The 26311-nt window shown below is 42.0% G+C and overlaps 1 protein-coding gene across 4 annotated transcripts in view; it reads left to right on the top strand.

The window, feature by feature from the left end:
• LOC8040254 (solute carrier organic anion transporter family member 5A1) overlaps window positions 1-26311 on the top strand; it is a 667105-nt gene that overhangs the window by 635723 nt on the left and 5071 nt on the right. For 3 of the 4 annotated variants that reach the window (XM_042291979.1, XM_029974797.4, XM_042291980.1), the window contains exons 4-14: window positions 6347-6494; window positions 7742-7890; window positions 8582-8738; window positions 9569-9765; window positions 11485-11669; window positions 13966-14164; window positions 15598-15762; window positions 16569-16649; window positions 22125-22242; window positions 23904-24066; window positions 25497-25687. In XM_042291979.1, the coding sequence (XP_042147913.1) occupies window positions 6347-6494; window positions 7742-7890; window positions 8582-8738; window positions 9569-9765; window positions 11485-11669; window positions 13966-14164; window positions 15598-15762; window positions 16569-16649; window positions 22125-22242; window positions 23904-24066; window positions 25497-25687 (1753 nt within the window). The remainder of the gene's footprint in view (window positions 1-6346; window positions 6495-7741; window positions 7891-8581; window positions 8739-9568; window positions 9766-11484; window positions 11670-13965; window positions 14165-15597; window positions 15763-16568; window positions 16650-22124; window positions 22243-23903; window positions 24067-25496; window positions 25688-26311) is intronic. The other variant, XM_029974800.4, reaches the window with a different exon arrangement.

Genomic DNA, 26311 nt, shown 5'->3' on the forward strand with positions numbered 1-26311 from the left:
GATAATATTATAAGAGATTTCTGCAGCTCAACCAGGTTGAAGGGTCCAGACAGCTTGGTTTTTTATATACTTATTATACGCGATGGTACAGCATCACCTATATACTTTCTGTGGGCTTCTTTATTTACAGGTTACGCTTTTGGCGCGTACTGTTTAAAACGAGAGCTTTAGCAGATCGTGTTTTCGTGGGACGAAATGGTTGCTATCTTGAGCGCACGCTGCCATTTCGAAGCATTCTGTGGAGCGCACGCCTGGAGCGAGTGCTTCGGAGAACGCTGTTTATGCGGAACGATAATCTAAAAGACTTGAAAAGGGAAGGCGGTATTCTGAGTATTTGTGATGTGCGAGCGCAGCGAGGACTGGAGTGATTTTATGTTGTTCTTTACACGAAGCATCGGCGAAACTTCGGAGATGGAGGACGTCTTTGCGAACTTGGCGCTGCGGATATCGGGAAGCAGCGAGCATCACCGGTGCCAGCAGGAGAAGTTTAGAGCACGCCAGTTCGTTTTTGCAAAGCGCGAGCAAAACCGGCATACAGTAATCGCCGAAACTATATTCGATGAAACGAGCATTCGATTCACTGAGACGTCATTCGATGAAACAGTCGTTCGACTCGTTAAAATAATCGTTTGGCCGAATGATTTTGTTCGCTGTGTTGTCATTTGATTAAGTGGCATTAGCCGAGATCAAACGGGGAGCCGGAAGGCGAATACAAACGGTCGTGCTTTGGTTTCGGTTTTGTTTGCACTGACGATTGGTGCCACGTGGGTTTGGCCGAACCGTAATCTCGCAGCGTGGCTCTAAATTGGACGTTGGCGCGAACCCAACGCACAGCTAGGATGAGAAAACTTCATTAGCAGCCTCCTGGTGGGGGAATGTTTCGTCCTTCGGAGGGTCGCCTATTTCCCGTGTCGTGAACGTCGCCACTCGGCCGGTTTGCTCGTTTTTTTGTGTGTGTTTTACTTTTTTGACAGCTCGAGGTCGCGGTCGGCCCGACGGCAAGCCGCGGCGTGGAAGTCGGAGGCTTAATTAGCTGGCGGCAACAAATCCCGTCGTAATCCGCGCCGAGTGGGAACGCGAGCTTGCTCCGAATGCTCGTCTTCGCTGATGCGAGTTTTTGCGAGAGAACCCGTCGCGTAGCCCTTTCGGCCTTCAAACGGCGGCGGGCGTCATTCTCGGAAAAACTGGCGCAACAAAAACATTTGTGTGTGTGTGTGTGTCCTTGACTGCACGTGTCTTGAGCTGTAGTGCATTTTAGGGGTCATGTAATACAGCGTGTGCGGGTCATGTTAGACGATCTAGCGTTCCACGCATGCTACATGACTTGCTCCGCGCGTTGGTTCTCCCAACCAGAAGTTCACGTGACAAGTTCCAATCTCTGGATTGTCCAATAAAACTGCCGCGTATGCCAAACCCAAGTGCGTTCCTTTTTTTTTTTTTTTTGCAAGGGTTATAATAATAAAATGAAGCGCATTCTCGAGCTTTCTGACAGGCTACTGTGATAACCTCTACAATACAGCAGTGATACCCGTTATGGAATATTTTTAAATTCACGCGATACCCACATACCTTCACTAACATTATTTTTTCAACTTGTACATAATTCAGCATATTGCTGGAGGATATTCGTGATCAAACGGCGCTCCTGGAATAGGCCCCCTAATTAGTTGAGATTATTAAAGAGGCTCTAATTAGGCTGCCTCCATACTAGCATTCGAATCGCAACCGCGAAGTGGATCCGGTCGTTTTCATCATCAACTGCACGTGAATTAACTGCGGTACCCAAGCGTGCGAAGGCAGAGAGGCACAAGCGCTGACTTAAACTTCTGTGTATTCTTCCTACACTTCCTCTTCACGAAACTAGTTTAAATACCACATCGGTTATAGATGAAAACAAGGAAAAACTTAAATTCTTCTCACAAGCCATTGCGATCATCGCGCTAAATATTCTACTTCTTTTTCAGGTAGCATTAGGGATGGGGTATACTGACTCAATTATCTTCTAGGCTCGCGTTCATCTGTGCCTCTATTATTTCTCTGGTGAGCTGGCTCCTACTCCTAGCTATGACAGTACATTCTCTAAATCTGCTGAGCACCCGCAATCCCTGCCGTGGATGCCGAGATGTCCGGAAATGACTTTGTGGGTGTTATAATGGTGTTCTCTTAATCGATCGTTCAAACACCGACCTGTTCGTCCGACATATTTCTTACCAGACGAGAGTGGAATAGAATAAACCACTCCTTCAGAGCAAGGCACAAAGCATGTTCGGTGTTTTTTTGTGCAGGCGAATTGACGGTGTGCAGTGTGGTTTACTTTCCTACACAGACTAGACAGCTTGTTTGGTGCTGAGAAGGCGACGTTAATGCTAATGCGATTTCCCATCTTTTAGGATCGTGTAAAACCTTATGTATATAGGGAATAACAGCTGTCTTTTTCTTTTTGTCTCTTAAGTCGCATTGTTTAGGTTCACCATTTCTTATTTTCTGAAGATCTTTTGCTACAGATGTTAATAAGCATGTAGGGTGCCCCGCCGATCGTAACCTAGAGATTTGTGCATCTAAGCTTACTTTGAAAGCGTGACTAGCTAAGGGCATTGGTGAGGCTTTACTATGCCTCTTTTTAGAAGCTTCAAATGTGGAGATGTAAACTGAAGGAGAGGTTTATTTTCTCGGTTTTCGTACATATACATACTCTCAAAGGCATATCTCACCTTTTATGAGGGGTTTTAACAAACTTATCCTACGAATGACGTCTATCGAGCAGAAAACGTGTCTTCAGCACGCTGCCGCCGAGCCCCCACAACGCTCCAAAAAGTCGATTTTCTTGTCCCAAGATGTCTGTTCGGTGGCCGCACTTGTGCTGCAGCGACCAAGGGGGGTGCGCGATCCCAGCAAATTGTCATAGAAATCAGTAGGTCGTTGTGTCAGGCCGGAGGGGAGGAGTGGGGGTTACGGAGGAAATAGTTACGTAAGCGGGGTATAAACGGATGCCAATTTCAGTGATACGCCGGTGCTCCGAAGTGCTTACTCTGCTACATCCCGCTACATTTCGCCAAAATCTGGGGAATTGTTGCCAGCATTATGTCAAAACCTAGTTTCACTTTATTATAACCGAAAATATTATAGTCAAGCCCCGCCGGGCCCCGCAACACGGCCGAATCATTGCGGTCGGCATGTGCGAATTTTCAGAACTTCTGACTATTGCCTCGAATTACGTTATTCTATTTGATACCTCTATCAAACACAGAGAGTGTTCCGAAGTTCCGCAATACTTCGCCATAATTCGCAATACTGGCGGACTAGTTAGTTTCGTTGAGCGATCTTCCCACTGCGCACGGATGTACTACAGCGGAGCGATAGCCGTGAAGAAGGCAGTCAATACGATTTTGCGTACCTCGCTACGCCGCATCGCAATCGTGTGTTAAGGGGAAACCACTCCTCCAGAGCGAAGTGGTACACACTCAAGCATCAGGTATTGGCGACGTGTGCAACCAAAAGCGTCGCTGTGATTGGCCTTCCGCGACTAATCAAACGCTCACTATGACGTTTTGAGTAGGATTATTTCTGATCTCTTCGACGGAAATTAAAGCAAAGTTGGACTTTTATCTCTGACGGTGTAGATTTAGGGACGTGGTGGACTAGGCTTCCACCTTGCCGCTTTTTGCGCACCATCGAACTTGTCGCTCGCTACCTATGTGGAGCGGAAGTTCGTCTGCTACTTGCAAAGTGGTTGCGATGATGTCAGAACGCCAAGCTCTTATTGGCTGACTGAAAAAGATAGTGGGTAGACCTCGAGGCATCAAGCATTGAGGTCTACCCACTAGCCTTCCAATCAGAACTCGGCGTCGTTTTGACGTCACCGCAACACCCGCGCTAGAAACAGACGACTTGCTCTCCGCGTAATCTTGGTTGTGACGTCAGAAACAGGAACCGTAAGTCGTTGCCAATATTGGCCAACATATAAGTGTGTGCTTATACTCTGAAATGACTCAGACCAATCACATCACTGTAATTTCATGTTATGCTTTATGAATGTGAAGTGTTTATTCTGAGCATGACTTAGGGCACTTGAATTTCGAGCACTACCTACTAAAGCATTTTTTTTTTATTATTCCTTTAATAAACTGAATTAATAAAGTTTTTTTTAATATTGCTCTCTTTACTTTAGTTACGAAAATAATAAAGCGCACAAGCTTGAATTATTCTATGAAAATGAAGACATTTTTTGTTATATAAATAAAGTTATACCTATTCGATGTGATTAAACATTCAACAAAACTATAAAAAAGTTAAAAAAAAATTCTGAATACTACGCCTTTTTCTAGTTAGGGGGTATTCCTGGACACTGTAATAAACACTAATTGAATATAATTATTATTAATATAATAATTATTATTATTATATCAACAAAGTATAATATGTAAGGTATTTTAAGACGACACCAAACGCTACTTACAACTGGATTATTTGAACAATCCAGTTTCAAGTAGCTCTCAGTGTCATCTTGTTCTCTGTCCCTGTCCTTGAAGCGCTTATGCTTCTTTTCATCATCATCATCATCATAATTTATTATCCTTGAAGGCCCTTACAAGCATTACACAAAAAAAAAAGTTTTTTTTTTTTTAATTGAACAATTTTGCACACAATCTTAACTCAGGAATTAGTCAGATAAAGCAATGAACGTGGCTAAAGAGACAACAAATTCATGTGGGCCAGTTATGGTAACAATGTCGTTTGGTAGTATGTTCCAGTCGTCGATGGCCAAGGGTAAAGATAAATTACTGTATGAACTAGTTGAAGAAAAAATAGGTTGCAACTTACAGGAGTGGTCAAAGCGGGGGAAAATCTGCCTTGGGGTAAAAGCAGCGGTTCACGAAGAGGCATGTTCTGGTGAGAGCTACGGTGAAGGAGAGAGAGACGGGACACTCAGCGCCTTAATGAAAGTGTGTGAAGATTAGCAATTTTGCACGATCCAGGTATGCTTGGGAATGGTGAGTAATCAGGAAAAATAAAGTGCAGAGCTCTGTTTTGGATGGATTCAAGTTTTACAACTAGGTAAGATTGCCAAGAATGCCATACAGAAGAAGCGAATTCAAGCTTAAACCAAACTAAGGTTAATTATGCTAGTTGTTTTATCTATGGCGTTGCGGGCTTCGGGTTTTGGCGCAAAAAGCCGAGGGTACAGTTTGTGTTAGCTAATATATTATTGATGTATAACGTCCATGAAAGGTCGGATGTTAATTGAATACCGATATATTTATTTGAGCTGCAAATGGCAGTAGGGGAGGCGTCAGAAAGGTAAGACAAAGGTCGAAGAACAGTACAACGAGAAAATGAAAGGAATTTGCATTTGTCAAAAGTTAGGGTCATCTGCCATTTACTGCACCATTGAATAATTTGTTCAATATCTGTTTTCGAGGTATGGTGATCGTCGGGTGAGAGAACAGGCCTGTAAATTATGCGGTTATCTGCAAACAAACGAATTGATGACGAGATGTGCTCGTGAATGTCATTATTGTAGATTAAAAAAAGTAAGGGCCCGAGTACACTGCCCTGAGAGACACCTGAGGTTACAAAGCACGAGGGGGTTTTAGAATTGTTAATGGTGGTGTACTGAGTGCGGTTAGTAAAAATTCCTTTTGACGCCGGATTAGAGCGCAACACTTGAGGAGGAGGATGGAAGCGTACTGAGGGATAGGCGACTCCTTGAGGTCACCTGACTTCAGGGGGGATCGTGTGACGTCGGGGGTGCCACGTGGCCCCCGGGGGGGGGGGGGGGGGGGTCACGTGACCCCCCCCCCCTTTGTTCCCTGACTTCAGATCTAGGTTAGGCTTTCATAAAACATACTTGCAAACTAGAACTTTTGTTTACTATACTATGTATTGTTGTTGTCAATTAATTTATCTACTCTATGCCCCCTATATAAGCCCTGATAATCATGCTGCTAACCTTTAATCTAAATTATTTGTAATATTATAAATGATTGAGGGTGCTTTTGCTTGTAGTATAGCTACCAACCTGCTTTGGCCACATGGCATGTGGTATGTTAAAAAAAATTAGAAATGAATGATTAATTTTTATTTGATACGTATGATATAATACATATGAAAGCATCAAGTAGTGCTATCTACTCTATGATTTCTCACTCTGGACCCATGATGGGCATCTTTTTCTACTACATATAAAATGGCACATTTGAGATACGAACTAGCAAGACAGGGCAGGCAATAACTTTCAACTACTATAGTTATTTGTGAAAGGGCAGGCATGTATTTTATTTTCAGTTAACTGCACCAACTAGTCTAGAAAAACGCTTCACCAATATCTCTTTCTCTTTCCTTCCAGATGAGGTGGACCCAAACTTGAGGGAGTGTGGTATCTTGAGGTTCCGTCCACGCTCGCTCCAGTACTTCGCCAACATCCGGGTGTTTGTGTTCCTGGCCTGCATGCTGGTCACCCTACAGCAGGCACTGTCCACGGGATATGTAAATAGGTAGGCATAGCACATTTTCCTGTCTCATACCTCATTTCCTTTTCAGAATTGGGGGAGTCAGAGGAGTCATTGAGTATGTCTTCAAGAGAATGGACAGTTAGGTTAGTTAGCATCTAGGGCAAGGCAATCGATCGATTAACCATCCAATTAATTAATTCATACTTTAATCATGATTAATTTTTATCTACTAGTTGATCAGTTAGATTCCAAGTTAGAAATTTTGAGGAGAAAGTAAAAATGCCCGCTTTAATACTTATGCACATTTTTTTTTTATTTTATGAGACAACATTATTATATTCCACAATAAACCACTTCAGCATTCCGTACGGTTGTCATCCAAAGTTGTTATAAAGTTATATGGATGCAAAAATATTTCATTTTTAAAATTGCTTGTCTTTGGGCTTTTTTTTGTGGCAGTTTAGCATGAAGTTTTAAATAAACTTCATTGCACCATTGAGGGCATAGCAGGAAATAGTAAATGCAAAATATGTAGTATGTAGCTTCAGAAATTTCTTTAGATACCATACCTGAAGGCCAATGGAACCCATTAATTGGAATATTAAGACATTAAATGGGGCAGCAATTAATAGGTTTAAAAGTCTTTAGTAGATGCCCAGCCACGTTGGTATTTGTTCATTGCAAAAGCCGTACAAATTAAACAAGGATGAAGTCGAAGAACAAACAGAACCAAGTGCTGTCCTTCGTCCTCATTTACTTGCTCTGTTTTACCATGAATAGAGTATGCCTTGTTTTTTTTAAGAATATTTAAATAATGCTGTGCTTTGTAGCTGTTGATGGAACACTAGAACTGCTGATGCAGAACGGACACAATGATATGCCAATTTTTCTCTTACCCAAGTACAGAGTAGAATTTTTAGCTGTCACTGCTGTCATTAGATGTTTCATTTAGAGTAATATTATTCAGACCATATTATATATGGCTAGAGTCATTTGTGAGGGTTCAGTTTCTTTTTAGCCATGTTTTTTGTCTGATGCTTTTATTGCATGCTAGTTTCTTGTTATCATAAACTGCTTTTTTTTTTTTATCGGTGTATTCTTTTGATTATCCACTTTCAGTCAGAAATACACTCCCCAACTTCATGCTCTCAGCCATTGGGAGTAGTACTCTGAATGCATAAATAATTAAGTGCAGTCTAAATATGTTTAAAATACCAGATTTAGACTTACTACTTTTTGTAAGTGCCTTTTAAACTAATTATATCTCCTCATTCCTTTTTTTATTACAGTGTAATTACTACAATTGAGAAGAGGTTTGACATCCCTAGTCGAGTTTCAGGGGCAATATCAAGTTCATTTGAGATTGGGAATCTGTTTACCATTATTTTTGTGAGCTACCTGGGGAGCCATCGTCACATTCCTGTCTGGATTGGCAAGGGTAAGTGGCCCACTATTCATTTAATCATTGTTGTTAAGTCTAGTTCCTCTGTGTTGTGAAGAGCATGGAAAATGTAGTACACCAGCTAAAGGTCACTTCAGGTCGCAAAAAGAAGGCAGTGAAGAGAAGGGGAGGATAAATTAACATTATCACAGTTTCTGCATAGGTTCGATCAACTCAGTTTTGCATCTACTAATCCTTTCAGCTCCAAGAATGTTAGGTATGTGCCAGGTATCAAAACACACACATACACTTCCAGGTCACAGAGTAAAGTGCCTAATACTTTGGTGCTGGTTACAGGTAAAAGGCTTCTAAACAGCATATATCTTGTGGTGATTCAGTTTTCACCAGTTGTGTTAATAGAAGATAATAGCTAGGAATTAACCAGGGAAATAAATGTCCCATGCTTATTAATATGGAGTGCATTGGCCAGTTTAACCTGGATGGCAAGATACATACCTTTCCCACAAAATGTCTCAAAAGAGGGTGCTGTGGAAAATATATGAAATGCTAAGTCTGCAAATATACTATCTTTTGCAATCCTTCAATTACGAATTTATGCAACAAAAGTTTCAGTCCTGCAATGTATTTAGAATTGTGTCATTTGGCAACTGATATTGTAGTAATTCAATAGAATTGGCGTGTATCAGGACTGCAGCTTCGATATAATTTTGCTTGTGCTTCCTTCCAGGTACCATAGTGATGGCCATTGGGTCATTTGTGTTCTCACTTCCTTATTTCATGGACCAAGTAAGCTCGCCAAGTATTTATAAAGTGAATGTCACTCGCATTGAGGATGAGAACACATGCCAAATGCCTACAGCTGCCATGGTGCCAGAACATGCCAGGTGAGCCTAGCTTCTTTCTGTTACTGCATAGAAATGGCAGACCAGCTGCCATGTTATCTTTTACTTTTTTTACTTTTCTGTATTCTTTTTCTATAAGCTGAAGTCTTAGTTCCTACACTTACTCCAAACGCATTTTTATGGTTTGCCTTTTGGAACTAGCTGAATCCATATTTTTACATAATGCAAGGTTAAAGTGTTAAAATTACTACCCCATGCTCCACTGGTTACACCTTCCAAGCGAGGCTTAGAAGGAGTCTAGGACTCATATGAGGGGCTCTTATGTGCTATCACTACAATACTTCCAGGAGGGAGAAAAGCACGACTGCAAAATTTTTCTCCTTTCATTAATCCTGATTGTATTTCAAAATATATCTTTCACTTAGGTTGTACTTTATGAGTGCCACCAAGCATTTTGCTTATTAAAAAATGAGCTTTCGAAAGGTAAAGTGAAACTTTACCCAAGTTTATTCTCAAGTTACTTTCCATGCAACTACTGCTTCCATCTCTCCCTAAAACAAATGACAGTCAGGCAGTGGCAGATAACCAAGGTGATGGTGACTAAATTAACTTTTATTTGGGTGAGCTGAACTTCCTTTCACCAGTCTGCCCTCATGCTCAACCTTTTCACACCTGAACTAATGACAGTGATTGGATATGTACATTACAAACCCAAAACTTGTGTTTTGATATTTATAAGTAAGGCACCTTGTTCTCAGTGGAAGAAGAATGCCAATAAAATTTTATTCAGTCAACTTTTCCCATTAACAAACCAGAACAGTTGGAAACCATGTGAAATTACTTTTGCCTCGTTACATTTTGTCATTTTTCAGCAGCCACTTTATCAACCCGCCCCTGTTGCCTGAAGCGGAGCAGACCTGCATAGATGGGAGCTCTTCCAATGCCCTGTATATTTTTATATTTATGACTGCCCAAATTCTGATTGGATGTGGGGGGACTCCAATCTTCACCTTGGGAACGACCTACATTGACGACCATGTCAGGAAGGAGAGTTCTTCCATGTATATAGGTAAGCCTCCAACCCCTGCAGGCAATGCTATTCAATGTATATTTTCTGTGTAATATCTATGTGGGATAAACTTGGTCGCACGAGAAAGCTGAGTGCCAACACTCATTCTATACTGACACATCCTATGATGGAATTTTTCCAGCGTAAGAAAGAATCTCAAGTAATGTCACCCTAGCAGTTGGGACCAGATGCCAAAGTTTCAGAACTTACCATTACCTGATTCAAAAGTTGTAAAAAGTTATCAGCAACTTGCAAAAAGTTTCCCCCAGTGAAAAAAGTGGCAGCCAATGATGCACTAAAATGCATGGAGATGAACGACATCTGGGTACAGGCCCCATTTTTTTTTTATTGAAAATTATCTAAAAGGGCTTGTAACTCTTGAATCATATGTTTATATATGTTATTAACTAGGACCATATCTTGTTTTTTGCCTGATTTACATTTGTTTGTTGCTTACGAGAAAATAAAGAATTATTAGGTTTTTTAACAATTTCTTAAAACAGGTTTTTATAAATAACTTGACAAGGTCTCTTGCCTAATCATGAAAAGCATTATTCCCCTACTTATACTTAAAGTTTTGTGGGTGCTTGATATATCATCCAGACACTTTTATTGCCTTTAAGATTTGTTTCATGAAATGATGCGTCTTAGAAGAATAAGATGGCGCAAAGCCAAGTTGTTCTTGATACCATTGAGCAACCATTGTGAGTATAATAAGAAAACTTGTCCTTGGTACCAGAGGATGACCATTGGGATTGTACTCTTCAGGGAGTTCTATAGTATCCTGCTTCCTGCAAGTGGTGCTTTATCTGGCCCCACTTGCAGACAAGGTGCTTGTCTCTCTTGTCTCTGCTTTCGTTGGACATGAAGAAATCTTTAAACCTATGTCTGTCTGCCTTTATTCTCTTTTATTTTCAATCAATGTGTTGGGTGCCCAGATTTGTTCTGCACCACGCAGTGCTGGTCATTAAATGATGCTCGTTAGTGCTGCTGGCTTCTTGTTCTGCACCACGCAGTGCTGCTGGCTTCTTTCAAAGCACAGCGGAAGGCGTGGAGCGTATGCTGGAGGCCGGGAGTTCAAAAGACACGCTCTGCCCTTTTCATTCTGCCAGTAACCGCAGACAGAACCCCCTGCCATTTTCCTTCCTTCTGTCTTTTTACTGCCACCCTCCGCCTCCGTTCGTTCCTGACATTCGAACTGGCTCGAGTCCTAAAGTAGCCAGCACAACCTCTTGATAAGTTTTGATGGTACCCGAAAGTCTTAACCTATTCCCATTCTACGCCGGAATTCCAAGGCAGAAATCGAAAACTTCAGTTTATTTTTGTGAGCTGTGTTCTTACTTGTTACTTCCCCTTTTTGATTTAGTCACAGCCGAGTGGATAATTGGATCAGCTGGTTCATCTTGATATGTTGAAAAAGATGAACAAGATGAGTTCAATGGGACACGGCACTTCATTTCTATCTTGTTTGTTTTATTCGTTTTGGGGGCATTCTCTATGTATAAAGTTTGAGCCAATGCTTGTTTATTTTTTTTGTTTGCTTATAACTTCAAGATAAAAACCTCCTGCACATCTTTAAATATTCTAGATTTGTAACAATGCTCGCAATTGATGCATTTGTCTGTTCACCTTGTTTGTGGAAGGATTTGAGACCGATTGCTGTGTTTGACGTTTGCGCATAGCATATTCTTATATTGGTGCACTTTCTGCGAATCCCAGGTTGCATGTACAGCACCGTGGCATTTGGCCTTGTGGTGGGTTACCTGCTGGGAGGCTTCCTCCTCTCCCGTCACGAAAACGCCTTCATCGGGGGCTCGGCCCCGAGAGGCATCTTCCCAGGCAGTGCACGCTGGATCGGAGCCTGGTGGGCGGGCTTCGTGCTCTGTGGTATCTTCCTCGTGCTGGTGAGTGTCTTGCAACCATCTCGAGTCACTAGTGATGTAGTGTACATGCTGGGCATTGTTATTCTACTTGCATTGAGTTATACCCATGCTCTGAATGCCATCATGCTCTGCTACTGTGAAGGCCAGTTGACATGCAGCAAGCATTCTCTTCAAATAAAGATTGCTGCTAAACATGCTCGAATCACTTGTTTACACAAGAACAATACAAGAATAGCTTCTGCTACTTAGGACTCGGAAATGAACCTTTTGGATACTTCGGGATGGCAGTTGACCTTATTCTGAGCGACATATTGGCTGCCATTTTGGGGATTTTATGAGGTTTCTTTTTTAGTGCTTAGTTAGAAAGCAAATAGTTGGAATGAATATTGCATATGAAGATACTCCTTTGAGAAGGGGTCAAGTTCATTAGCACCAATGGGTGTCTGGTGTCTGTGCTGTAGTGAGAAATTTAGCCAGTGCAATACGATTGCTGGCCTGGGATCTTGAACGTGCATCAAGCAGTAGTGATGCATGCCATGCCAGTGGAATGCTAATCCAGGCTGAAATAGGAAAAGGTCGAGGTTGACCCCTGGTTCTGGGTTCTGCAGCGCGAGTTATTGCTCTAGGTGCTTTGAGCTGTGGTGCATTAACAGAATCAGTTACCAATTCCTCAGTGGACTTCTTGATGTCCTTTTGATAGTCACCCATGCCACTTCAGTGTTTTAATGCCACCAATGTAAAGCCTGGCAAATAACTTGCTGGAGGCAGTGCTTGCATGTTCTACATGCAGTGCAACTAGCCTACAGTAGGCATACATCCAGGCCACACGTTCTGTTAAAAAGTTGCATAGGCTTCTGTGGCAATAAGACCAATATTTTGTTTCAGCACACAAAGGTCTGCTACGTCTACCTGCTTTGTTGTTGAGGTACCAGAGCACTGATTCTTCTGTTCAAAAGACTGTCATTTTATTTCTTTTTTGGTTAAAAACAGAACTAGAGTATGACTGCATGGTAACAGGTTGCATATACAGGGCCTCCAAAAGCAGTGCTGCAAATGGTAACATTAGATGTAACAAAGAAATAACTGTATTTCCTTTCAGAATGTATCTTGGGTGCCCCATGTAGAGCTCTCTATACATAGTTACCCAAAAAATGTAACTTAATACCGATACTCATTACTCACTCAAAAAGTAACTAAACACATTGCTCATTACTGATTCTCAAAAGGAATGCATTACTTTACCTCAAAAGTAGCGAGTTACTTTTCTCATTACTTTGACAGCCAAGTATGCAACTGGTTTTGTTTCATATGGTTTCATGCTTTCTTTTCAGTAATCGTTGCATTTTGGCAGTAGCTGCCTCTCGATGTTTTCATCAATTGTGTTTCCCCGCTTCCTTGAGAATACATCTCTGGCAATGCTAAAGAATTGTTTAACTGACGCGCTCGAAGGAATGGCAGTGTTGTACTTCAGGAAGAGCCAGTGAATCTGGGATTCCCCTCTATCTTTTGTTCTCTCTGCTTCTGAAGTTCTAAGTTGACAATGGGTTCTGTTTCTTCCTGTGTTGGCCACCTCTGAGTTTACATTTGGTCTGTTCACGATTCTAGAAGGCTCCACCAACGAACGCTATTGTGTTCTGTTGGTGAAGGACATTCCCAGCTGTGGAGTTCGACTGACGTGTTCAGCGACAAACATTGCTATACTGTCATACTGTTTAGTTGTCCTTCGGGTTGCCCATCTGCCTTTGTCGCAATAGATGCACACTCAGGTTAGGATTGAAACGAGGCTGTTTAAACATTGTTGTAGATGTTACTCCTCAAAAGTAACGGAATACTGTTCCTTGTTACTTGCCCTTAAAAGTAACCAAGTATGTTGCTTGTTCCTTTTCTAAAAAGGTAACTAAATGCATTACTCGTTACCGAAAAAAGTAACTAGGTAGAAGTAACTCGTTACTAGTAATGCATTCCACATATGTCTGATAAAATGTAATAAGTTTGACCTCATAGGTTGAAACATGTTGCATGCATCCCCTTTTTTATGTCATCCTTTCTCCCATATTTTGGTACTCATATCTTCAACAAGCTCACCTGCCTTCTAACTCCTTTGTCAATCCTCTCCTCATTGTGGTGTTTTGTAACCTGAAAAATCTGAATTGCTCCTGCAGATTACATATCATCTTAAAAAATTATGTAATGCCATGGAAACAAAATTGTTACATGAATAAAACTTATCACTGCATTCTAGGTGGTGTGTGATGGTTTGTGATCTGTTTGAAATGAGCCATGGGAGCTGTCGTGATTGTTTCCTTTTGCCCTGCAGGTTGCCGTTCCCTTCTTTGCATTTCCAAAGTCTCTGCAAAGAGAAAAGCAGCGCTTGAAGAGAGAGGAGGAATATTTGAGTGGGACCAAGCTGGTTGGGCTGGGCCAGAAGGTGGACGTGTGGAAGCCGTCAGGGGCACAACAGCACTCTTCCACACACGAAATACCGGACAAGCAGAAGTATGGCAGGGATATCAAAGGTACTCCTCTAGGACTTGCTTTCAAGTGATGATACCTGTGCTTTAAAATGTATAGAAACACACAAGAGTGACTCTCACATGTCTCCAAGCACTTTTTCTGTATAGAACGAATTGCATAAATGCTTGAATAGATTGCAGGAAGGAATAGACTCCAGAAAGAACACATTTTCATCAAGGTGCTTCTAAATGGCACAACCATGATGTCCAAAGGTTATTAAAGAAGCTTTAAGGCATGATATGCAGCCAGAAGCCATCCCTTGATCCCTCCTTTCCCTCCTAGAATGGAGACAGCACTCCTCCTTTATGTGAGGATTAGTTCCCGGACCCGCATGCTTTGTTCAAGGTTGAGGGGAAAATGTAATGGAGAGAAGGACACTAAGGGAGGTTTTTCTGCCTTGCAGAAAATGATTTCACATTTTGGCATGTAATTGAGCAATGCTGCTTCTGAATCATTTGTTTTATTTCTCACCTGGCCATCAAAGCTGCCAGAATCATTGTGGCTAGTGAGCTTGTTCAAAATATATACCTAGTTGTTTCTAATAGGAATTGAATAGTTTTAGAAATATTTGCTGACAGACTGGCAATTTAAAAGCATGTTTGCACATTTCTTGAGAATATTGCACCCTTCACCAAAAGTTTTGAAGAAGGGGCTGAAATTCCTTGGGTCAAGAGCAAAGATGATGTGCTACTTGAAGCACTATTTGTTTAAAAATGCATACCGTAGAATACCGTGCATCCACCCATACCACATTAAGCACCCAACCCAAATTTGTAAGATCTGAGAAAATATGCACAGTACATTTATATCTAGAATTGATGATCGGACAAGCGCCCATCCCCCATTTTTTCATGATTATCTCAAAATTTTGAGTGGGCGCATGCCTGGTATTTTACGGTACTAAATTTGGCTTAGCAGATGAGATTTGCTCTAAAGTCTTTTAAAATGGCATAGCTTTTCTTTTATGTGCGCCACAGATCAAGGGACCAAGGAGCAGTTTTTGAAATATAAACCTTACTGAATTTTGTTAAAAAGCATGGTCTCCCCAACGGAGCGCAAAAAAAGGGAGGGTAGTTTGTTTGCAAGCATGCGAGTGCCCTGGCATGCAGTGAGGTTAATACAATACTGTGCACACTGGATTTGGAGGAGTTTTTGCCTTCCATTGTTGCACAGAAAAAAAAAGATTATCAACTCATCACATCCACCCCCGCAACATAATCTCTTTCAAGGTATCATAAACACTTGCCTTGTGATATCTCTGATTCTTTGGAATTCGACAGGGAAAGTATCCGACCAAAGGCAGTTAGTTCAAGAGCACCTTTGTCAGATTGTGCTAGGGCTCCTAAAAAGCAATTTCTCAGGATTTTTTGCGCAGTCTATAGTCAAGTTACATAGTAAAAGGTATAAGGCATGTTGTTTGTTTGATTTCTGCCAGACATCCCAGCCTCTATGTGGCGCCTGCTATGCAACCCCATCTACATGGTGACATGCCTGGGCTCATGCATGGAGCTGGCCATTGTCAGTGGCTTTGTTGTCTTCCTGCCCAAGTACCTGGAGACTCAATTCAACATTGGCAAGTCGCAGGCAAACGTCTTCACAGGTGGGTTACGTTGTCACACTCACAAATGCTGGCGGCGAGTCTTTAGAATCACATATGGGAGAGCCAATTGATTCAGACATTCAAAAGCAGGCTTCTCATTTTAACTTCTTTGCCAAAAGGCAACCATGAAACCTGTTAGGTGGGTAAGATGTGCTTAGATATGCAATATAAACTAGGGCAGTAAAACGGTTTGGTCAACTCTATTTTTTATAAGTGAGGCCAGCAACTATCAATCCTCTACTCAGATCAAACAGATTATGCGGGTTTTTGGAATAGTATCTTAACTGTGATGTTCACAAGTAGGCAGTGCTCTAAAGGACTGCAAATTGGCAATCATCTAACAGGGGTAGCTTGCACTAGAAAACATGATGTGTGTTTGATCTTTGCAGTGTGAAAGTATGGTGCAGTTACTATACTGTGAAATATCGTGGAAGCACTCACTTCATTCAGGTGGCCACTATTAAAATGTTTCAAACTTGGGAATTCTTAAATTATGTGTAAAGCGCTCGACTTGACCGGACAAGCGCCCATGTCTAGATGAATGCAATTTTCGGTGAAAATGCGGTGGGTGTTCCGCCCTTATTATACGGTAGCTGCAACAACTAGTAAAATAAGTCCAGATTATTTTCTTTCAAATAAGTTTCTTGGTGGCATGACTTCTAAGTGGTTTCAGACCATATTCTAGGGCAGTGTAAAATTTTATTTGGTCGTATATTTGCTGGAATTAGTATTTGAGCCAGGTATCTCGGCATGATTACAAGTTTGTTTTGTATAGATTTCTATCCTTTTTCTGTTTATCTGCGCAGGTGGCATCGCTATCCCCGGAGCTTGTGTTGGGATATTTCTTGGTGGTTATGTGTTGAAGAAGTTCCAGATGCGACCAAAAGGTGATCCATTAAATACTGTACTTGTTCTTTGTTAGCTTCCTTTGCACAGATAACTGTCGGTATTTAATTTAAAAAATATTGTTTTCTTTTTTGTTTTTTTTAAATATGTGTATACTTTTTCAAAAAGATTGGTGATCACGTAACCTGTGGGATGGAGCTATGCTTGAGATCTGTGGAACTGCAGACCTCTGTGTCCTTTTATTTTTGTCTTGAATTGTTTTAAGGACTTGTACAATTTGCAACTTTCACAAACTATAAAGGGCACGCTGGTACCCATCAAAATGACTGTCATCTGGATGATTGTCGTAGAACAGGAGTATGAGTCTGGGTTTGTGACGCGTAAGTAATTATAGTTTTGCAATATACGAGCTGTGTTAGAGGCTTACTTAATTTTTTCAAGTGAGGAAGGTGTTGGGAAACACCTTTATTGTGAAACCGATCATCCAGGAGCTAGGGAGCGCTATTCTCACACCGCGGTACCACCATCGCTGGAAGTTGCGAAGATATCTGCCCGCAGAATTTAAACAGGTGGATTACTCTTGATATGAAATGCTTATAGGTTGCTTAGTGTTCACACCAAGTTTCGCGATTTTTAGAATTAAATCTAGTAATTACAAGAATACATTTTTTGATGTCGATAATTTGCGTGTGGCAATTGGGAACCCTGACAAAATTCCGACATCATCCGCCCAGAGTGGTCACATCATGACGTCCATGAAACACATGATTGTAATCATATGGTTGAACGATCTCTTATTCTAAGCTTACCTGTGCCCATCACACTCGCACGCCACTTGACTTCCCTTGCCTCCTAGCCTGCCACCTGCATGCCTATCTCTGTCTGCCGGTTTCCTTCCTGATGGAATGCTTTGGCTGCCAAGGAGAGCCATGAGTAATGCTAGAATAGCCACCAGTGAAATAGAAGTTCCAATACAGTCACACTAATTCCGTTGTGAGGCAGAATGTCAGAACACACGGAGAGAGCAGCCAGTGCTATTGTTTTGCCGGTTCCCGAAGGATCCTATGAGATATGTAAAAAAGTATAGTGCCAGACACACGTATGACAAAACTTCCCATCTGTTGCACGATGGACTGTAAAAATAACTGAATTATGACCTCCGAGATCACCAGTGCATGAAGTAGCAATCTTCAAGACTGCTGGTGCTTGAACTCGCAGTAAAGGAATGATTGGACACGTGCTGTGCACGCTGGGAATCTTGGAGGTCATAACTTTCAGTGCTTTCCACGATGAGAATCTTGGAAGTCACAATTCAGAAATCTTTCCGACCCGCGCTCAAGTTGTTTAGCCTTTTACGTCAAGCCAGTGCAAACCGTGCCACTGAGTGTTCTCAGCACTCTGAGCAGCATCCGCAATGATGTCATCGTCGTCCTCCACAGCGGTCTTGCTGTGGTCACTTGAGTTGGTCGTCGCCACACCTAAGTCAAAATGGCCAACTTCAAAGGTGTCTCGGTAGTCGCTGTCATTAAAGGGATGGTGAACCGAAATTTGGATTTCAGAAAAAATAATGCAGGAGATGTAGGTGGGACGCTACAATCCCTGCAACACCTTTCGTAAGGCGATATCTCGAATGGACGGCCATATTTTTGGAAAAAGAGGTCGAGATTGAACCAGGCCGATGAGGCGCGTGACGTGAAGATACCTAGTTTTCTCCTCTCTTCGCTTCGCTCCCTCAAGGCGGCGACGCGGAAAAGACAAGAGGCCGTTCAGTCTTCTTTTCGGAAAGACATGACGTGTACATTTCTGTCAAATGCGCCTCCTTTTCTTGAAAAATATGGTCATTCATTCGAGATATCGCTGTATGAGTGATGCTTTGATGTTTGTAGCTGCACACTTTTGGCACGTGTTTTGTGGAATCCAGATTTCGGTTCAGCATCCCTTTAAGGTGCAACCCCACCCTTGGTTAGTGTAATTCTGAACCAACAGATGGCGGTGGTGTCGCCTTCCAGGCCTGTACATCAATGCAAGAAATCGTCTGTGGTGGCGCCCTGATACAGTGGGGTATTTTTCTGTACCCTGAATTTGACATCCCTGGTCTCTTGTTTGTTTTTCTCTGCACGAGCTTTCTCCGGAACGTGCACGGCTGCATCAGTTCTTGTGCAAGGAAGTCAGTTGCCTACGCTCCGAGCTCACGTTTCCAGCAAATGTGGGCAGAACAAAACGCGAAAATCGTCCTGAGCCAAATGGCGGGACACAAGCACAACAAAACCACCGATGCGGTGAAAAATATAAAATTGCTTGTGCACCGTTATCAGAGATTTCAGAGGCCAATTACACATATTTCAATGTGATCAGATTTATATTGACACGAATGAAGGTGACGAGAGGACGAACAGTGAACGGGAAATAAAGGTTTAATCGGCGAACTCGTGCCAAACAAAAAAAAAAAGTAAAGAAAGATTGTCAAGGCAGCAGAAAAGCAGGCGGTGATTCGGCAGCGTAACGGAGAGCAAGACTGACTCGACAAGGTCGCGGGTAGCTGCTTATCTACAGTGCATCTCGAAAGTTCGGTAAAGAAGGTTCGAGCGTCACGTACTCGGGGTGAGGATGAACTGGCACATTCGAGAACAAGAAAGCAGGGTGAAAGTTATGTCTGATGCAGGAACGGACACGAATCTTCTAGAAGTCAGTGACTGAGTATTGCTTTCTCGGCTCTGCGGGTGGCAATGTGACGGGCCCGGCCCTTTAGTCGTGCATGTGTTTGGCTCTTTGTGGATTTCCAGGAAAACGTGATTCTTAACGTGTAATATATCAATATGGAAGTTCTGGAAAATGTGATAATTGAAGGATGCTTCATAATTTAATGTCTCGCTATTTTGATTAGTTGACGTGATTCCATTTTTATAGCGTCATAAAATAATACCATTTTACACTTTATTTTTTATCTTAAAACATACATTATCTGTGCAGTTCATTGCTTACTTTTATTTAATTTATTGCATCTAACCGAACGCTCATGTAAAATATCGTGGATGATGGGACGTTATAACTCGAGAAATAATTTTTTCAATATTAGAGACTGTGGTTTATTAAAAGCTGAGTAATTAACTAACAACTAATAATAATCATAATATGGAGACATTAAAGTATTGTTGAAAAACAGCTTTTTAATTTGAAATTAACTTTATAATTGTAAGACACATAGAAAGAAAGTTATTTATTTATTTATTTATTCAAAGTACCTCAAAGGCCTGTCGGCATTACATGAGGGGGGACTATACAGTCTGATTAACACGAATAAGGAATGGCAGTGAGCACGCCGACTCCATACAAACAACAATACACACCTGCATGCATCAAAATAAACCAAACATTTGCACAGCTGGATGACATAAAGCACATAATGACATAAAAAATAATAATACACACATCCGTTAACATCTCGAGTAATGCAAAATATAGATACAGTGCCCAGTTCACAAGGAAATAACATTGTTACAGATTTTTAATTAGCTAAAATATATGTGGTTAACTCTGAACGAAAAAGTGCTGGGTCGGAAACTTATAAGCTGTCAAAAAAACACCAAAACGTCATGCACGGTGGGGTTGCACCTTAATGCTGCGGAGATCAGTGTCGGACATGTAGCAGCCGTCGAAATCTTTGCGAACGATGCCGAAGCATGACCTCTTGATTCTGGTTCCTGCTCCATGGCCGTAGACTTTATCGGCTTGAAACGCAGAGGGGAAAGGAAGTTGAGGCGGCTTAAGCTCCGAGAGTGTTGGGTCTGCGAGTGCATGTAAGAGGTATATGCGTGATATTAGCGGGAGATATATGCAGGATATGCAGGATGTGTACAAGATATACTCTAAACTACTTAATTTTCGCGAGGACCTAATTATCGCAAATTTTGCGAATTGCCTACCATTCACGAAAAATAGGTCCCGCAAACAATACCAGAAAAATACAAACATATTGGAATCTATATTCAGATCCCTCCGTGTCGCGAAAATTACAACCCGCAAATTATGCCAAAACTTCAGCTTTAACCTAAATCGCGAAATGTTGAGCCCACGAAAAATAAGTCGTTTACAGTATGCGTGATATATGGATAGACGAGGCAGTCTATGTCACCGTTCTTTCGAACATTGCAGCCTTCCTGTATGGCGGCCTTCCTCAGGGTCCTGCGATTAAACTGAATTTATCTAAGATGTTGTTTACAAAAGCAAACTTTGCAAAAATAAAGTCTCATCTTAATGGGTTCTAGTGATTTAGTTATTTCATATATTTTATTTTTTGCCTGTCCGGATCCTCTTAATTAAAGGGGTACTCCAGCGTTTCTTTTGCTTCCGAATTGCCTGAGAATTTGCTAGACAGACTAACATACATTGCTGAGATAGTGACCCAAATATTGGGCCAGAATTTTTTTTCGCAAAGTTACTGAATTTACAATTTTAATCCTCAACGTGTTTTTTAAAGCGATTCTCTACTGGCAACAGTGAAAAAGTGACGTCAGGAGAATGCATGGGTTCACTCTTTGAGCAGTAGACTGTTCCCAACTGATTACAAGCAGTTTCATGGTGCCAAATGAATTCTTTAGAAGCTCCCTCCAGCACCCGCACGCAGCAGCACAAAACAAATGCTCAAATGATGCTCCGCATAGTTCATTTTTAAACTGCCCACTCGACCTGCGAGCCTGCCTTCCGCTGAGGCATGGCACTGAAAATCGCAGGTATATTTGAACGTTTGTTTTGGCATCATTTTCACGTGCCGATTTCACTATTTTGAATTTCGCGATACTATATAGCATCCTGGAGAAGGTAAAGGCCGGTGCTTCCGAAAATATAGTTACTAGTTGGGATAGCCCAAAAATATCGCCGGAGTACCCCTTTAAAGGTGACGTCCAACCTTTCCTTCCAATTTCTGATCTGTATCGTAGGTATTTTCGACGCTGATCAGTATGGCACAGATGTCTACAGATGTAACCAAGCTTTCGAGTGATGCTTGCTTTCAATATGACTTGTTAATTCGGTATTGCCCCCCCAAGGATTGAAACAAGTTTTTTTACTTCTGCCAAGCTCATGCACAACCCTTTTTGAGGGTGTCTATGAGTGTGCCACATTTGTCTGCTCTCTTACTTGTCTGTGTTCGGTTTCCCATGCCAGAAATCTTTTAAGTTTCGTGGCGAGATTACGGCAAAAGTTTACTTCGGCTTCATGCGTCTCCCAGCTGGGGCACTGTTGGTTCAGGGGCCTTTGTGCAGGTCGTCACACGGCCTTGTAAAGGCGTGCGCAAATAAGGACGGTTGCTCCTTGGCTCTAGTCGGCCCCTGATGCACGTTAAGATACCCCTAGGCACATTGCACCATTTCACAACGTTTCCCAGAAAATGCGAGCAAATTTTCACTGTACTTGCTCCATGGCGAGGCCGTGACATTCAGGCAGTCCTCTTTTCCTCCACCATGGACGTGACTAAGGACTTGTTCTGATTATAGTACCTCTCTGTTGTTTCTGCCCAGGAGCCATCCAGTTTGTGCTGTTCTTCAATCTGCTATGCATGGGACTGTACACGTTGCTGTACTTCCTCGGCTGTGATAACATTCGGATGGCTGGAGCCACACTTCCTTACTTCAACAAGTGAGGATATTATGCGACATCTATACTTTAAATAGCGATGCTTGTATCTTTGAATGAAGATTAAGCTGCCGGGGTTTCCGGGAAAGAGTTGCCTTGACACTTTCATTGAGATCAGGCTGTCGCTAGATCCAGAAATATCAACTGTTTTTGAGAGTGAGGTAGTAGCATCATGGAAACACCAATCGTTGGTGTTTCCATGATGCAGGAAACATTGATGCTTTCTTGATCTTTCTTTATACTGACATACATTGCCGGGTGATTTCATCTCAAATCGGGCAGGCTAAAAGAGTAATTTTTAATTTTCACGAAACGACCTGCGACCTGCGACGGCAGGCAAAGACACTAGTTTCTGCCACTGAGTCTTCTACGGCTCGTACCTCGAGAACAAAAAATCGAGAGAACATGCGGTTTGCGCCCTCCTTCCTTTGAAAAATGCCCCCAGAACATATATTTTTTTCGTGAAAATTAAAAATTAGACCCTTTTAGCCTGCCCGATTTGAGATGAAATCACCCATTGCCTTATGTCATGATATGGTATTGATAATCACTGATCCCTCTACCTTGTGTTGCAAAACGTAGGTGTCTAAAGACATTTCCTGTAACCTGCGAAATTCTGTGCATTGCATAGGCCGCCTTTTTCATGCATGGACCTCTTGCGGTGTACTCTACTTCACCAAAGAGGTTCTTTTGCTTTCAGTTCTATGCTTCACCTCGTTCTTTTATGAATTACAGCTAAAGCCGCGAGCCGCCAGGTCTAATCACGAGTCGGCTAGAGCCACGTGACAGATCACTCCAATGTGTGCATCAGTGTGGCTCCCCGATAAACAAGTCTGAACAGTGTACCACATCGTTTCTAACTGGCCCATGATTGGACCTGGCAACCTGTGGCATTCAGTGTAGTTTGTTGCAGGCTGAAATGATGCGTAACATAATAATATACCAAGTGTTTCAGCAAAGGCTTTCAAAAATTCTTACAAATAGGGTGGTTGAGAAAACGAAAACTCTTTTAGGAAACAAACTGCCAGCCACGGTGGACGTCAGGGTTGCAAAAAGACTTGCTAATTAGTTAAATATAGGTTACTAAAATTTAGTAATTTGCTTTTTATTTAGTGAAAATAAACATGGTTCCAATTAAACCTCCTGAGTGTTGTTGAAAAGCCCTAAATCCGTGAATTTTAGGAAGACTTAAAATGTGTGTGAAGTGCGGGTGCGCACTAAAGTTACAATTCGTCAAACAGTAGGTGCAAGGCTGGCGATGCAGAAAAAGCAGATGGTAAAAATGTCATCTGCACTTTCACAGTGCCAGCCTTGTGCCTGTTGCACGAGTGGTAATTTTAGCGCACTCCTGCCCTTCATGCGTGCTATGTCTTCCTAAAATTGACTGGTTTAGGGGTTTTCTATGATGCTCGGCAAGTTTCTAATTTGAACTGTATGTTTGTCTTCACTAATTAAAAAGTTTGTATAATTGCTAGGTAATTAATTAGCCAACTAGTACCTTTTTTGTAATTCCTGACACTTTCCAATAGAAAAAAAGAGTTAATAACAATGCACAGAAAAAGCGAAGGCTTGCTGCTTCGTGACTATTTCTGTTGCTCGATGATCAATGCTTTGACTGTGCGTGAAAGGTTTGTACTGAACCGGGATTGTCCTGGACCTTGCAGCAGCAGCGAGTTGGAGACGTTTCAAGTGAATCTGACGGCCGACTGCAACATGGGCTGCCGGTGTTCTCCCAATGACATCGAGCCAGTGTGTGGCCGCAATGGAATCACCTACTTCTCCCCGTGCCATGCCGGCTGCCGCTCTGGAGCAGGCCACGGCTTGCACGTGAGTTTCCAGTTCTTGATTCGATCGAATGGGCAAAGCAAAAGGAAGCAAGGCGTCTCTGGCATCTGCTCTTACAGTTGAACCTCGATTTAACGAAGTCGCCGGGACCCGCTAATTATTTCGTTAAATCGGGAACTTTGAATTTCCTGCGCAGCATAGGCTGCGCGGGAAATCCGAATTTGTTTGTTAAATCGGGAAATTCGTAAAATTGGGTTTCTTAAAATCGAGGTTCAACTGTATTTACTTCTGGTTTGACTCAAAATGCTGCAGCAAACTCCTGATCTGGACAGGGGACACCGTGGTGGCACGCGCATTACCAGTTTAATATTTGTGGCCCAAGAAACACATCTTACTATTAATTAGAGACTGTGAGGTTTCAATTTTATGAGCATTATGAGACTCTATTGGGATGTTTTTTTTTTGTCCCGACTTACCGGCTTTGTGAGTAGTATATTATCACACAACATGAATGCTAGATTCTTCAGCAGTGTCTTGAGAGTTTCCTTCCTTAGGGGCCGACCTGTGAAATATGTTTTAGCAGAGAATTCTTGATGCTCTCTTTGCTTTGATTGTGAACAGAGGGATGAACCAGGGGGATAAGCTATGTAATCTGAAATGGGCATAACACCTGCAAAGTACCATGTAAATGTCAGTTATCTGTTTGACAGGCCTGGTGCTCCTGAGAGGTGACGTAAATGGAGAAATGAAATGCGTAAAGATTATATGTTGGTATTTACCTACATAGTAGCATGCCCCTTGCCACTTCTAATATTCTTAGATCCAATTATATCTGTTTGATTTGAGGGCTACTCAATATGTCTGAGAACAAGTATAAATCCACCCGTTTTCTTGTTTCCAGAGCATAAATGACGTGATAGAGCCATTTGACCTCATCCAGTGCTTTCTTCAGCAGCAGCATGACAGTTATACTCTTTATAGTGAGAAAATCTAGAATGTTCATGACTATGACTACCGTTCTGTGTGGGGCAAGGTACAGTGCCCCTCAAACTTAACGCCGCCACTCGGTTACGCAAATATTAATCTATTGCATGCTACCCAAAGATAAATTGGTCACTGCAGCTACTGGAATTCCTTCCCCTGGTTGGGTTTCATCGAGGACGCAAGTCTTCACCAACTAATTCGATCGCTAGGTTCAGGAATAGCTCAAAAAGTGCAGAAACCGGATCGTCTCATGGCAGCGTTAAGTTTGGGGCGCACCATACATATATATGAAAAATTTTTTGAATACTGTTCGAAACGATTATAATGCACTTGCATATTAATTGACCAAGATACTTCTCGCAACTGCTCATCATGCTTCCTTCATACTGGAAACAGGTCTATAATTAGTTCAGTGTCAGTCAGACTTGAACAGTACATTTGCACATGTGAATTGCATGGTGCATTTTTTGTTCATTTATTCTGTGCAGCTCAACTACACTTCATGTGCCTGTATTGTGCCCAATGTGACGGTGAGCCCAGAAGTGACGGCGGTTCCATTGGCAACAAGTGGACCTTGTCCGCAGCCTTGCCTTGCCTTCATACCTTTCATGGTTCTTCTGTTTGCTATGACTTTGGTCGTCTCCATCACTCAGATGCCATTGCTGATGATAATACTACGGTAAGTAGTGTTTTTCCTTGGCAAACCTGTTAAGGTCCATACACACAATTTCATTTGATTGCCCTTCGACTGCGAGTAGCAGGAACACCCGTGCTTCGTATGTCGCGTCCCAAGCTACTACGTCTTAAATTGGTTTCTTCGCTTTATACGAAGCACGAATGTCCCAGTGGCCTGTGGCCTTTTCTCGACACAGTGCAGTAAAATGTACTCGAACGCAACTGTGCGTAAGGCCTTCACACATTTGCATGCTTTTTGTGGGTTGCGGGCAAAATATTAGTGGCAGTTCTTTCAGTTTTGTTGTAGGCTACCTTTAGCTTTCATGTACCTTCTGTGGAAAAGTCTCACTCATAATTTTCAGCAGATGATTTTTACTTGGTAATGAACACTACTTTTAAAGGCGTTATGCCTGCCACAGCTTCAAGGATGTCGTGGGAGACGGCATCCCTACAGATTTTTCAGAAAACAAAATTAAGAGGCACATAACTTGAAGAGCTAGAAAGATAGAATTTTCAGAGGCACCAGTGAAGGAGGATGCATTTGTGTCCACTGGCCTCTTTCTCAAATTAATGTGCTTGAAATTTGTCCTTCCCCATAATGTAAATATTGACTTGACTGTCACCCAGT

Source organism: Ixodes scapularis, unplaced genomic scaffold (assembly GCF_016920785.2).
Source record: "Ixodes scapularis isolate PalLabHiFi unplaced genomic scaffold, ASM1692078v2 PGA_scaffold2__306_contigs__length_199485367, whole genome shotgun sequence".
NCBI lineage: Eukaryota > Metazoa > Arthropoda > Arachnida > Ixodida > Ixodidae > Ixodes > Ixodes scapularis.